This window comes from Pan paniscus, chromosome 19 (assembly GCF_029289425.2).
Source record: "Pan paniscus chromosome 19, NHGRI_mPanPan1-v2.0_pri, whole genome shotgun sequence".
NCBI lineage: Eukaryota > Metazoa > Chordata > Mammalia > Primates > Hominidae > Pan > Pan paniscus.
In genome coordinates, this window is record NC_073268.2 from 14,414,359 (window position 1) to 14,429,905 (window position 15,547).

At 41.3% G+C, this 15,547-nt stretch overlaps 1 protein-coding gene across 1 annotated transcript in view; it reads right to left on the bottom strand.

Annotated features, from left to right (window-relative positions):
• TEKT1 (tektin 1) overlaps positions 1–13,181 on the bottom strand; it is a 40,184-nt gene extending 27,003 nt beyond the window's left edge. Inside the window, exons 1-2 of the mRNA XM_003810130.5 lie at positions 10,630–13,181; positions 9,180–9,386 (exon numbers count right to left, since the gene is read on the bottom strand). Coding sequence (XP_003810178.1) covers positions 9,180–9,369 — 190 coding nt within the window. The 5' untranslated portion in view covers positions 9,370–9,386; positions 10,630–13,181. The remainder of the gene's footprint in view (positions 1–9,179; positions 9,387–10,629) is intronic.
• Positions 13,182–15,547: the final 2,366 nt, after the last annotated feature.

Sequence of the window (15,547 nt, forward strand, 5' to 3'; positions counted from 1 at the left end):
TGTATATGACCTGTTTTTTCCACTCTGAAAAATTTTAGTAATCTATTTTCCTAGGGTCCTGAAATTTCACACTGGTGTCAAACTTATTTAATTGTTGTGCCACATGCCAGATACACCCTTTGATATGGTTTGGCTCTGTGTCCCCACCCAATCTCATCTCCAGCTGTAATCCCCACCTGTTGAGGGAAGGACTTGGTGGGAGATAATTGGATCATTGAGGCAGTTTCCCCCATGCTGCTCTCCTGATAGTGAGTGAGCTCTCTTGAGATCTGATAGTTTTATAAGGGTCTCTTCCCCCTTCATTTTCTCTTCTCTCTCCTGCCACCATGTGAAGAAGGTCCTTGTTTTCTCTTAGCCTTCCACCATGATTGTAAGTTTCCTGAGGTCTCCCTAGCCATGTGGAACTGTGGGTCAATTAAACCTCTTTCCTTTATAAATTATCCAGTCTCAGGTATTTCTTTATAGCAGTGTGAAAATTGACTGATACAGAGAATTGGTACTGGAAGTGAGGCACTGCTATAAAGATAACCTGGAAATGTGGTAGTGACTTTGGAGCTGGGTAACAGGCAGAGGTTGGGACAGTGTGGAGGGCTCAGAAGAAGACAGAAAGTTTTGGGAAAGTTTGGAACTTCCTAGAGACTTGTTGAATGGTTTCGATCAAAATGTTGACAGTGATATGGACAATGAAGTCCTGCTGAGGTAGTCTCAGATGGAGATAAGGAACTTATTGGGAACTGAAGCAAAGTTCACTCTTCTTATGCTTTAGCAAAGAGACTGGCAGCATTTTGCCCCTGCCCTAGAGATCTGTGGAACTTTGAATTTGAGAGAGATTATCTGAAATTGGAACTTATGTTTAAAAGGGAAGCAGAGCATAAAGGTTTAAATAATTTGCAGCCTGATCATGTGGTAGAAAAGAAAAACCCATTTTGGGGGAAGGAATTCAAGCCAGCTACAGAAATTTGCATAAGTAACAAGAAGCCGAATGCTAATTGCCAAGACAATGGGGAAAATGTCTCCAGGGCATGTCAGAGATCTTCACAGCAGCCCCTCTCATCACAGACCAAGAGGCCTAGGAGAAAAAAATGCTTCCTGGGCCAGGCCTAGGGCCCTGCTTCCTCATCTTCTTCTTTTTAGAGATAGGATCTCACTCTGTCACCCAGGCTGGAGTGCAATGGCACACTCATAGCTCACTGTAACTTTGAACTCCTGGGCTCAGGAGATCCTCCCACCTCAGCCTCCTGGGTAGCTGAGACTACAGGTACACACCACCACACCCACCTAATTTTCTTATTTTTGTAGAGGCAAGGGTCTCTCTGTGTTGCCAAGGCTGGTCTCAAACTCCTGGTCTCAACTGATCTTCCTATTTTGGCTTCCCAAAGTGCTGGGATTCCAGGTGTGAGCCACCATATCTTCTCCATTTTCTCTATGCTCTTTCTGAAACTCCTATTAGTTATTGAGCCTCCCAGACTGATCCTCTAATTTTCTTGTCTTTTCTTTGCTGTTATTTTGTTGTCCTTTTTTCCCACTTTCTGGAGATTCTCAACACTTCTTTTGATTTTTAAGATTTTTCTGCTCTTATATTCTTAATTTCTAAGAACACTTGTTCTCCAAATGTTCTCTTTTTTAAAGACTCCTCTGCATGTTCCAAGGATGCAATCTCTTCTCTAAATTCTTGATGGATTTGATAGTGTATGTCTTCTTTTTCTCTATGCACTATCTGTCTCCTGAGTTTCTGTGTCTTTGATTATTTGTTTTGGTGTCTGCCATGTTAGTGGCTTTCCTCAATTATTTGGTGATCATCTGATTTAGACTGAGATGCTAAAGTGCTACCTGGAAATGCTGTCTAGAGGGACAGTGCTTGTCAACCAGAATGCTTTATCATACAGAGTGATCAGTTGAGACCCTGGCATCTCACAGGAGAATCCTCAAATGTTAATATTTATGGATCTTTCCTTTCGGGGCCAGTTACTTTCTACTTTCTCCACAGAAAAGTCCTCCAGTCTCCTGTCTGAGGGTAGAAGCCTGGCTACCTGTGTCTTAGGAACCAGCTGGAAGAATTACTATGTAGACATAGGAATGAATGAATCACCAAGTAGACATTCATTGAACCCTTTAACCTTTAACCTTCTGCTGGGGTGAGGGAGAGCCAGAGTGAAGAGGAAGCTCTTTATAAAGACTTTCAACCAATCTTGTTTCTGGTTCTATCCTGACCCTCCAGCTTCAGAAGTAACTGGATGCATCCAGTTTTGAGCATTACAAGATTTCTGCAGCATGAATCAGCTGGCTTCTTATTGTTCTCTACCCAGCCTGATTTTCTGCAGTCCCTAGGTCTGTTACCAGCTGACCTTTGCTTTCCAAAATCTTGATTTCATTATTTGTCTGCTGTTGCTTCCTCTCTAACTCTGTGTGTGTGTGTGTATGTGTGCACGCACGTGTGCTTGCCTGTGTATGCGTCTCAATCTCTCTCATGCTTGGGGCATAGCTTTATTATTATTTTGTTAGCTTTACTGTTATTAATTCTTTACTGCTATTTTGTTGGAATTCTAAAAGGAAGAGAAGACAAATGCATGTGCTTAATCCACCATGTAGATGGGCATCTTCCCATTGACACCTTGTAACTGATTTTCACCTCTACTGTGTACCCTCCACTATCCTACTGGACATCTCTTATCTCAAAGGTCACCAATAATCTTTAAGTCACTAGTCCAAATTTATTTTGGCTCAGCTCTCAGTCTCTTAGACATTTAGACAACCACTGATACAATAGAAGACTTCCTCGCCTGTGAAACCTCATCTTTTTTTTTTTTTTTTTGAGACAGAGTCTCACTCTTTTGCCCAGGCCGAACTGCAGTGGCGCTATCTCAGCTCACTGCAAGCTCCGCCTCCCAGGTTCACACCATTCTCCTGCCTCAGCCTCCCAAGTAGCTGGGACTACAGGCGCCCACCACCATGCCCGGCTAATTTTTTGTATTTTTAGTAGAGACGAGGTCTCACCGTGTTAGTCAGGATGGTCTTGATCTCCTGATCTCGTGATCTGCCCACATCGGCCTCCCAAAGTGCTGGGATTACAGGCGTGAGCCACTGCGCCCAGCCAAAACCTCATCTTTTGGCTTCCATAACCTTGGTCTCATCTGTTTATTCTTCCACCTGAACTTATGTTCCTCAGCTCTTCTCTTGGTCCTCTTCAACTCATGTGCCCTTTTCTTCTCTTTTGATACATTCTTTGGGTAGTCTAATCTACCCTTATGGCTCCCCTTACCCATCTTTATGTGATTACCTCCAGATTTCTAGTGTTACTTCTTAAATTCTAACAGGCTACCCAATGAACTGAACATTCCAAAATCAAGGTCTTCCTCAGGCTTGGCCCTGCTTCATCTCCCTCTCATCTTCATCATGCTGCTCTTCCTCACATACTCTACACATCAACTTGGACCTCTCTACTCATTCCCCATAAATGTCACACTCATCCTGCCTTTATTATTTTGTCCAAGCTATCTCCTTGACTTTTGTTGTTAAAATTCATTCATAAATCCAACATACATATTATCGAGCACCTTTTCTCTCCATCTTTACTGCCATTGCCTTCATCTAGGCCAGCAACTTACAATAATTTTAGTTACTTGCCTTTTTACTTGTGTTGTGTCTCTTTTACATAGTAGAATGTATCAGTCTTTTTCAATTTTATACTCCTAAGCATCTAGCACAGGGTCAGACCTATTTGAAGAGTGAATGAATTAATGAATGAATGAGCTCTGATCCCATTAACCAGGATAGGGAACTACAGAAGCAGAAGCAAGTTTTGAAGGACAATGATGAGTTCATCTTGGGACATACTTATTTTGAGGTGCCTGAAGGAATCTAGGTGGCAATATATAGCAAGTAGTTCTCTATTTCCCCAAAAAGTTCTCATGAGAAATTAGAGCTGAGGATTTCTATTTGCAAACCAATAACACAAAGAAAATAGTGATAAAATTTCTAATGAGGTCATCAAGAAAGATTGCTTAGAGAGAAGAGAAGAAAAAGCTAAGAAGACGAAGAACAAAACGCTAAAGAACACCAATAGGAAATGAATGGGGAAAGAAGCATCAATAATAGAGAAGAGGAAGAAATGGCCAGAGAGAAAGGAAATTTGAATCAGGAAAAATTTGTGCCATAGAATTCTAAAAGTAACTGGACACATCCAGTTTTGAGCATCCAGTATTGTAGAGAGATCAAGTTGGATGAAGACTAAGTGATCATTAGATTGGAAAATTGAGTAGTCATTGGATGTGACCAATTGGAAGTGATGTGCCCTCTCCTCCAATCTGACGGTGCTTTATTGGTGCCTCTTATGGGATGAAGCACACCGTATCCTGGGTATCCTGTACTGGACTCATCTCTACTTTCAGACTGCAAGCTCCCCAAGGGCAAACACCAGTCTGGTGTGTCTATATCATCAGCACCAGCACAGGTACTTGCAAGTTATTTTTAACTTTTTATTGAAATATCAAAAACCTATAGAAGAGTACACATATCATAAAATTCAATGTATTTTCATAGTGAACACACACATATAAGACCCAACTCAAGAAACAGAATATAACTGGCATCCCAGGAGGTCTCTCATGACCCCTTCCAGTTCCTATCATTCCACACACCAAGGTATAGATTCATTTTTCATTTTATTTGGTTTGTTATACTTTACATAAATAGAATAGCATAGCATGTACTCATCTGTGTGTCATTTATTGTACTCAACATCTTACTAAGTTTGTAAGGTTCATCGGTAGTGTTGTATATAGCTGTAGGCCACTCATTCTCTTTGCTGTGAGGTATAGCATATTTATCCATCCTACTGTTGATAAGCATGTGGGTAGTTTCCAGTTTGGGGCCATTACAAATGGCCCTCCTTTGGCCATTGCAGCATATATCTTTGGTAAACATATATTCCCATATGATAAAACTCTAAAGGTAGAATAACCAGGTGAAAAGTATGCATGTCTTCAACTGTAGTCAATACTGCCACAGCTTTCCAAAGTGATTACAGCAATTTGTATTTCCACCAGCAGAATACGACAGTAACAGTTGCTCCACATCCTCTTTCCTCTCCTTTCTTCTTCTTCTCTTCCTTCTTTTTAATTGTAGCCATTCCATGGCTGTATAATGGCATCTCAACTTGATTTTAATTTGTATGTCCCTGATGACTCATAAAATTAGAGCACCTCTTTACATGTTCATCGGCTGTTTGAATGTCCTCGCTTGTAAGGTGTCTGTCAAGATTTGTCCATTTGTTTATTGAGTTATCTGCCTTTTTCTTTTGTATTCTTAAAAGTTATTTATATATTTTGGATATGGATTTGTCAGATATATATATTGCAAATATCTTTTCCTACTCTTTAGATTGCTGTTCAGCCTTTTGATGAGGTGTTTTTGTTAAACAAAAGTTCTTCATTTTAATATAGTCTAATTTATTGTTTTTCTTTTCTATGAATGCTTCTTTTCAGGCCTGCTTAAGAATAAGAAATCTTTGCCTTCAACAAGTCATAAAGATCATAAATATATTCTGCCATAAGTGTCATTGTTTCACCTTTCCCATTTAGATATGCACTCCACTTAGATTTGCAGATAGATAGATAGATAGATAGATAGATAGATAGATAGATAGATAGATAATACGAGGTAGGGGTTGGGATTTTTTTTTTTTTTTTTTTTTTTTTTTTTTTGCGACGGAGTCTTGCTCTGTCACCCAGGCTGGAGTGCAGTGGCACTATCTCACGTCACTGCAAGTTCCGCCTCCTGAGTTCACGCCATTCTCCTGCCTCAGCCTCCCGAGTAGCCAGGACTACAGGCACCCGCCACCACACCCGGCTAATTTTTAGTGTTTTTAGTAGAGATGGAGTTTCACCGTGTTAGCCAGGATGGTCTCGCTCTCCTGACCTAGTGATCTGCCCGCCTTGGCCTCCCAAAGTGCTGAGATTACAGGTGTGAGCCATGGCGCCTGGCCAAGATATCATTTTTTATGTGAATATCTAATTGGGCAATTCATTGAAAAGGCTCTCTTTTGCCCATTACACTGTAGTGTTGCTTTGTCATACTCAGATGAATGAATGTATGTGGGTTTGTTTCTGGACTCTGCCATGTTTCATTGGTCAACAGGTCTATCCTCACTTATACTTTGCTGTCTCAATTACCATAGCTTTGTCACAGCTCTCAGTACCTACGGTAGAAGTCTTCCAACTGTGTTCTTCTTTAAGATAGTTGTGCCAATTTTTTTTTTCTTTTTTTTTGAGATGGAGTCTCGCTCTTGTCGCCCAGGCTGGAGTGCAGTGGCGCAATCTCGGCTCACTGCAACCTCCGCCTCCCGGTTACAAGCGATTCTCCTGCCTCAGCCTCCTGAGTAGCTGGGATTACAGGCACCCACCACCACGCCCAGCTAATTTTTTTGTACTTTTAGTAGAGACAGGGTTTCACCATGTTGGCCAGGCTGGTCTTGAACTCCTGACCTCAGGTGATCCACCCACCTCGGCCTCCCAAAGTGCTGGGAGCCAGGCATGAGCCACCGCACTCAGCCTCGTGCCTATTCTTGACCTTTTGCATTTCCATATGAATTTTAGAAGCAGTTTGCCAATTTCACCATAAAACCTGCTGAGATTTTCATTGGCATTGCATTGAATATATAGATTAATTTTTGAAGGGAATCAACACTTTTAAATACTAGGTTTTCCAATCCATTAACTCATAAATCCCTGCATTTACTAAGAATTTCTTTAATTTCTTGCGAAAATGATTTTTCAGTGCAAAACACTTGCACATCTTTTGCTAGATTTATTCCTACATATTTGATGCTTTTAATGCCTAATGGCTAATTTTAAAATGATTCCATGAATCAATGAAGGTTCACTTTTTCCCCATATCTACTGAAACACAGTATTGTGAAAATGAATAATGATTTCTCTTCTTTTTTTTGTTTTGAGACAGAGTCTCACTCTGTCACCCAGGCTGGAGTGCAGTGGCACGATCTCGGCTCACTGCAACCTCCACCTCCTTGGTTCAAGCGATTCTCCTGCCTCAGCCTCCTGAGTAACCGGGACTACAGATGCATGCCACCATGCCCCACTAATTTTTTGTATTTTTAGTAAAGACAGGGTTTCACCATGTTAGCCAGGATGGTCTCAATCTCCTGACCTTGTGAACCGCCCACGTTGGCCTCCCAAAGTGCTGGAATCACAGGCGTGAGCCACCATGCCCGGGCGCCTTCTCATTTTTAACACCTACCTATTTGCACAATTACTTAGAACAGGCCTATCTACAGGGTGGTATCAATGTAAGGGTCAACCTATTAGGAGAGCCCAACATCTAACATTGCTGACCTGAATGAAGGTTTCATTTACTGGAAATTAGAAAACTACAGTCCTCAGACCAGGTTTGATCCATAAACGTGTTTGTTCAGCTGGCCCAGTGTTATAAATAAATTAAGTCAGTTACCAACATTTAAAACGTGAATAAATTCCTGCTTTCCAGATTTTCTTGAAAAAATCGGACAATCAGGCAACACTGGGCTCATGTTCTTTCTTGGAAGCAATGGGTTGAAATTGAGTAGCAGCTTCCTCCTTAGATAGGGCACACGTTCTCCAGGTCCCCACTGTCCCTACTAAACCCTAATGCCTTACATTCAATCCCTATGCTACCTGCTTGGTCCCTATAGATAGTCGAGTTGGTTACCCCTGGTTAATCCCTTTTTGGCATTTAGCCGATGTTGGTTGTTTGTTTTGTTTTATGTTTATTTTTGTTTTGATTATTTAAGGATACTATCTTTTTTTTTTTTAATGTGCTTTCCTGAGATCTTTGCTAAGGAACGCTACCTTTTAAATACTGTTTTAGGCAGGGTGCGGTGGCTCGTGCCTGTAATCCCAGACTTTGGGAGGCTGAGGCGGGCGGACCACCTGAGGTCAGGAGTTCAAGACCAGCCTGGCCAACATGATGAAACCCCGTCTCTACCAAAAATACAAAAATTAGCCGGGTGTGATGGTGCACGCCTGTAATCCCAGCTACTCAGGAGGCTGAGGCAGGAGAAGCGCTCGAACCTGGAAGGCAGAGATTGCAGTGAGCTGAGATTGTGCCACTGTACTCTGGCCTGTGTGATGGAGCGAGACTCTGTCTCAAGAAATTTAAATAAATACTGTTTTAAGTAAGGAATTGTCAAGAGAAAATGACTCCTTTTAAGACTCAAGTAAATGTTCTTCTCTAGAAAAACTTTTCCAATTTTTCACATCTACTCCACCCGTCTTTGTTCCCCTACCCCAGCACCTATCTGGTTATACACCTGTCCCTTGGTATCCTCAGAGGATTTGTTCCAGAGTCCCTGACAGACACCAAAATCCATGGATGCTCAAGTCTTTTATACAAAATGGTGTAGTGTTTGCATATAACCTATGCACATCCTCCCATATACTTTCCTTTTCTCTTTCTTTTCTTTCTCTTTCTTTCTTTCTCTCTTTCATTCTTCCTTTCTTTTTCTTTTTTCTTTTTTTTTTTTTTTATGAAACAAGGTCTTGCTATATCACCCAGGGTGGTCTCTAACTCCTGGGCTTACAGGATCCTACTGCCTCAGCCCTCCAAGTAGCTGGGACTAACAGCACATGCTACCACACCCAGCCAGTATACTTTAAATCATCTTCAGATTACTTATAATACCTAATACAATGCAAATACTATGTAAATAGCTGTTGAACTGTATTGTTTTTATTTGTATTCTTTAATTGTTGTATTGTGATCTTTTATTGTTTTTTTTTCCTAAGTATTTTGGACCTACAACTGGCTGAACCCATGGATACAAAGGGCTGACTGTATTCTGATGATTAATTTTTGTATCTTTATCCTCTTCAAGTTAGAAGCCCCTAAAAAGCAGAGATTCTGATCATTCCCTGTGATATGCCTAGTGTGTAGTACATAGATCCCATAGATGCTCAATAACTGTGCATCAAATCAACAAATAAATGAATGATGGGTGGCTGAAAATCAGGCTGGGTTACCTTGTGTCTATCTTAGGGCAGTGAACTTAAACATACAACCTGGAGAATACACATGATTTTCTCTAATATTCAAAAATAATATGTTGCCACATCTGAACATGACACTATAGCTAAACCCAACAGCCTCATCCTAGCATGTTCACGAATATGCCAAGCATGTTGTCTTACCTAGTTTCTTGTTCACATCGCTTTGAGATTTTCTTGTGGTCTTTTCAATTTCATCCACAAGCCTCTGGCTTTCTGCGACCAGGCGTTCTGATCGGGACCTTTGAGCGTCTGCTCTGTGGTACTGGTTCTTGTTAGCAATGTGCCACTCTGAGGGCAGGAACTTGGGCGGAGGTTGCAATAGTTTAGCCATTTGAGGTTTCCAAATTCCTGATCAAAAGCAGACTCTTTTAGATTAAATGAAAGCAATTTGTCCTTTTTTATGATAATTTTTATTCAAGGATGACATATATACAGAAAATTGCATAAATCATAATCTGTACACAAAATAAATCTATCTGTGTAGCCGGCACCCAAACCAAGAAACAAGCATTACCAGCATCTCTAACCTCCTCCCAGTTACTCCACCTCAAGCCCCTCAGGGTAACCAGTATCCTGACTTTTAACACTACAAATTCGTTTTGCTGTTTTTGAATTTAACATAAATGGAATAATACAGTATGTATTATTCTGTCTCTGACTTCTTTAGCTCAACATTATGTTTGTAAAATTCATCCATATTGTCTATATGATTGCAGTTTGTTCGTTCTCGTTGCTGTGTAGGTGCCGTTATATGAATAAAATCTAGCTGTCTTTTCTACTGTTTATGGATATTTTGGTTGTTTACACTCTAGGGCCATAATGAGAATGCTATTAATAGTCTCATACATGTCTTTTGGTGAACACGTGTATGCATTTTTATAACTCATTAGAATTGTTGGGTCATGGAGTAATGTTCTGCCAAACAGATGAGCCCAGAGATGTTTTCTTAAAAAAAGAAGAAGAAAAAGAAGAGGGAGGAGGAGGAGGAGGAGGAGGAAATGTAACATGTGTAAACTGACAACTGGGTATTGAATTTGTTCAACACATAAAAGAATCTAAAAACTTCCAGGACAAAGAAAAGGAGAGAACAGGAAGGGGAACAACACAGGGGAAGCCAGCTGGCAGAGGCTGTCGGCAGTGGAAACGCTAAAATTACCCATTTCATCTTCATACAACTCTGATGGACCATGAGAACTGCCTTCCTCAGACAGGGCTGAAATCTGCCCCCACTCCCATCTCTACCCTAAGGTCTGAGTCCCTGCTCTTAGGGGCCTCTGGATCTCTGAAGCCTTCACATACATAAGGATGAAACTAGAGTCAGATCTTGACTAGGCTGAGAATCTCAGCCCACCCAGCCCCCTCAGACAACATGGAGTTTCTCCGTTTCTTCCTAGCCCAGTCCCTTTTCTGGCTTCTACCGAATTTATCTGAGTGTGGAGCCCAGCATTTAACCCAAGACTCCTGGATAAATCTGAATAGCCCCCAGAGAGGTGGGGACCTAAATTAGGGCTCATCCCAACGTCATAAGGATTTGGTTAGGCGGGGAGGGTTGCGGGTAGGGGTCGGTGGGGTGGGGTCAAGGTTTACTTACCTCAGCGCCACACAGAACCACTACGCAAGCTCGGGATGGGAGCCTCCTTACCCCAGCTGGAGCTTCCAGCTCTTGCAGAACAGAGAGGTAAACAACGCGGTCTCCATGACAACAAGTGACGCGTTGCCAGGGCAAAGAGGGCTGGTTCCGCCACTGAGCAGCCTGGCCAAAGGCTTAGCGCAGGCGCAAATTCTGCGGACCCCAGAGCCAGAGACCCAGGAGTGTGGCGTGTGGGAAGGGTAGGGCCAGATGCTCCGGCCACCTCAACCTACCGCGAAGACGCGGGGCACCACGCAGAAGACAGCGGCCAAAGCCCCGAACTGGGAGTCAGGAGACCTGCGTCTAGTCCGAGCCCTCCCGCGGGCGGGATCATCTCGGGTCGCGCTGTACCCCGGGTCTCAGACTTCCCGGCTGTACAGTGGGGTTGGGCTGGGCGATGCCTCCAGGACCTCGCAGTCGCAGGCGAAATTGAGGGTTAAAAATCAGGAAGCCAAGTTGATTGTTTCTATAAGCTACAATGAGTTTCCTCCAGAGTTTGTATAGGTCTGTTACCACAACTGGCTTATTTCTGCGTGGGGCGCCCGATGGGGCACTCTGTGAGGGCAGGTGTGAGTAGAACGCCTTCAGGCAAACACTCCAGAAGTCACTCTGCATCCACTAGGAGATGGAAAATACGGGAGAAAAATTAAATCGGAGGGGATAGCTCCAGAAGATTTAATACTTGTCAAGTAGGACTTCCAGAAGGAAAGAAAAAAGGAGAGAGAATGGCAAAACAATTGTGAAAGTGAGAGAGAGATAACTTGAGCCAAAGACTCAAGTCTTTAGATTAACGATCCACCTGAAATTAACACACACACACCCATTCCTTACATATAGTCCTCCCTGTGGATTATACATATAATCCATAGAGTGATTAGCTCCAGGATCCCCCTCAGATACTGAAATCTGCAGATTCTCAAGTCTCTTATATAAAGTGGTGTAGCATTTGTATATAACCTATGCACATCCCTAGATAGGCATACTTTATGTCATCTCTAGATTGCTACAATACCTAATACAATGCCTAATACAATACCTAATATAGTGCCTAATACAGTGCCTAATGCAATACATAATACAATACATAATACAACACCTAATACCTAATATAATACCTAATACAATGCCTAATACAATACCTAATACAATGTCTAACCATGCCTACTCATCGCTTCATTCGCATGGATTCAACATAGCACTCAGGGTGCAACAAATTCAAGTTTTGCTTTTTGGAGCTTTGTGGAATTTTTTTCCTGAATATTTTTTATTTGTGTGTCATCGCATCCAAGGATGTAGAATCCACGGATAGGAAGGGCCAACTTTATACCTATTCTGGTGGAATTTCTTAATTCAAAGAATAAGAAGAAAAAGAAAGAATAAGTATCAAGTGTTTTGTCTCTAACACAGGTGGCTAGAAATGATGGTTGCTAGAAATGATGCTAGGATAATGCCTTCAAATTCTATAGAAAATTATTTCAAATCTGGGATTCTACAACCAGTCAAAGCGTTTCATGTATGAGAGCAAAATAAAAGATTTCTTTGGACATGCCAGTACTCAAAACGGTGAGCGTACATTCTTTATGGAAAAAAATGATAGAGCAAAAGTGAAAAATCCAGAAAGAAGAAGATATTGGACATAAGACATAGTGGAACCAACCCAGCTGTGTGATGAAAAGAAAGCTCGGTGTAATAGCTACAGAACTAAAAAGCAATCAGTCCAAATTACAACTAAAAGTCAAAAGAAGTTTTGAACAATATCTTTAAGAAGAGTTATACAAACTATGATTCATAACCCAGAAGTATAACCACATGGTGAGTTGAAATTATGTCTCTTCTGAGCAATAAAAAGTAGATAAATGACAACAGTCTCCGTGATGCATGCCTGAGGTGCCATCACTTGGAATGCCTGGGAGGGATGGCTTGAGCTCAGGAGTTTGAGACTGCAGTGAGCTATGATCACACCATTGCACTCCAACCTGGGTGACACAGACCCCTGTCTATTAAAATATTTTTTAATTTTTATAAGTTAAAAATAGACAAATACAAATTCTGAGAAAAGTTAAAAGCTGCACAAGGGCTGGGCATGGTGGCTCACACCTGTAATCTTGGCACTTTGGGAGGCCAAGGCGGGAGGATTGCTTGAGCTCAGAAGTTCAAGACCAGATTGGGCAACATGGTGAGACCCTGTATCTAAAAAAATAAAAATAAATAAAAAACCTACAGAAGAAAGTTATAAGTATGAAGAAAATTAAATTTTGATGTCATTTTCAGAGTAGTATATGAAATACAAGAGATGGTGCCAAAAGTCACCACCCCCTCATGATCATCCCTGCTGAACTCATTCATTCTCTGAACTCATTCATTCTCTGAACTCATTCATTCTCTGAACTCATTCATTGATTTGTTCAACAAAGATTTGTTGACCACTCTCTGAACTTGTTCTCTGAATTCACTCATTCATTAATTTGTCCACATACCTATTGAACATCTATGAAGTATCAAGACCTGTGCTAGACACCAAGGATAGATGAAGATAAAACACAGTCTCTGCCTTCTGTGGAGATTACAGATGCACAGCTATTGACACAGCAATTCAATTCCACATCTAGGGATTTATCCTACAGATACATCTGCACATGTGCAAAATGATGTAACTGTGTGTAAAAAGTTATTCATTGCAAAATTGTTCTTAATAGAAAAAAATTTACATATCCCAAATGTCCACCAAGAGGAGACTGATTAAATAAATTATGAAACAGTCATAGAGTATTTTTTACTGTAAAATATATAATTAGAAATCTTTTTTACATCTCTTTGATATGGAGTGACCAATGAGATATATTAAATGAAAAAAGCAAGGTTCAGAGGAATTACATATATAGTATTTTACCATTGTTATGATAGAAAATGGTAAAATGTAATTGTTTGTGTACCCATAGAATTTCTCCAGACAGATACATAAGAAACTGGTAACACTGGTTGCCTCTGGAAAGAGAACTGGATGGCTGGGGTGTGGAGGGGAAAGGAGGCTTCACTGAATAATCTTTTGCCTTTTGAGAGTTGTACAATTATTATCTCTTTTAAAAGAATATAAAAATGCAGAAACTCTTTATAATAAATGATTTCAGTAAATGAATGACACAAATACGGCAGCCGATAGAAGAGCAGGAGGTGTGAAAGCGTTGAGACAGAGCTAACTAGTTATTTTGAAACCAGAAGAATTCAGAGGGAGATGAACAGAGGCAGTATGTCTAGGAGATGACACACTTAGCCAGGGGCCTGAAGACTGGCTTCCAGCCTGGATCTCACCACGGACAAGCCTCAGGTTTCCCATCCTCGATAAATCTGTCATGCTATCCTGAGTATTTTATGGATGCAAAAGTGCTACCCAAACATCAGATCTTATTCACTTCTTATTTAACTGTCATACAGTGGCCACTGTGACCCTTGACCTCTGTTTTGGTAGCATTGCCAGTAGTATTGGGATCTGTGTCAACTTCCCCACTGAACTGCACCTAGATGGCGGGGGAAAAACTCCCTTCATATAAGGGTATTGGTAAGATGTGAATTGTTTTCCATCTTAGGTTTCACTGTGGAGCAGTGAGTTCATTGATAAGAAACCACCAGCCTTTTCTTCTTGCTATTCCTTATAATAAGTATCAATATCACAGGCCATTGTGCGAAGCTGGGCATTCAAGACCCTAGTGTTCTGGGTCTGTAGCAGGGACTTAGTCCCCTGTTGTATGACGCTAACCCCAAATTAGCAATTAACAAACATGATAACTTAAAAGCTTTTCATTGGAATTTTAACCTACCAAATAACTGTGGTGTGATTTTAAGAGGCCCTTAGGGGAATAAGAGGATGTAAAGCATGTGCTTCCCCTTTGAAATAACAGATTTTCACTGCCAGTAAGGATGAAGAGATGTTCTCCACCATCTTTCTTTCAGGTGTTCACAGCAAATCAACAAGGAAGAAAAAAATGGGAAAGATTCATAAGACACTGATCAATTACAGGACTGTATGGCACACACCAGGATGTCCCGGCACAGTTCACAAGCAAGGCTCCATTCAGGGTCCCCATTTCTCATTTCTAGAAGGTGGCTTTTCTCTGTAATTGACACCACAGTACAAAATAAATCAAAATCCTGAGGCTAAAAACAAGATAGTCAAGAATATGTGCAACATGTATTTGTTTCTAGAAGTCGTCACGATATTTTAAAGTAGCTTCTGGTATAGAATTAAGTGGTGAAATGCTTCCTGTTTCTCGAATGATCACCACAACCACCATTTATCAAGCATGTATTATGTGCCAGGCACTGTGCTTGGGAGATATTATCCCATTTAATCTACACACAGCCCTTTAGGGGAGCTATGATTAATGACCCAATTTTTTAGAAGAGAGGAAGCACAAAGAAGTTACTTACAGCTACTAAATGGTTAAAAAAAAAAGGAGGGGGCGGATTTTAATTACCTGACCCTAGAGCCTGCAATGTTAACCACGATACCCATTGTCTGAGCACTATATTGACTCACATGCTCCTAAGACACAGGTTAGTCCTTTTCAAAGTAGTGCATAATGATCTTTTCAATGTGTAACGCGTTGGAGGCTTGACTAGACCTTTCTTAAGTCTGGTTCCTATTTGCCTCCTGGAGTTTGAGCAAAGTGGCCATTTCCTGCCCTTCATCACATGCTGTATGGTTCTCCTTAAAGAAAAACCAGCCATGTGCGTGATCCTTTGAGCACCCCATCTGCCTCCACGGGCTCTCCTGTAAGCTTCTTCACCCAGCCAACAAGGTCCTGAGCAGAAGCCTTGTTTCCAGGCTGTCTCCTACATCTGGAAGTCTGGGCTCTTGAATCACAACAGGATCTTGACTGCT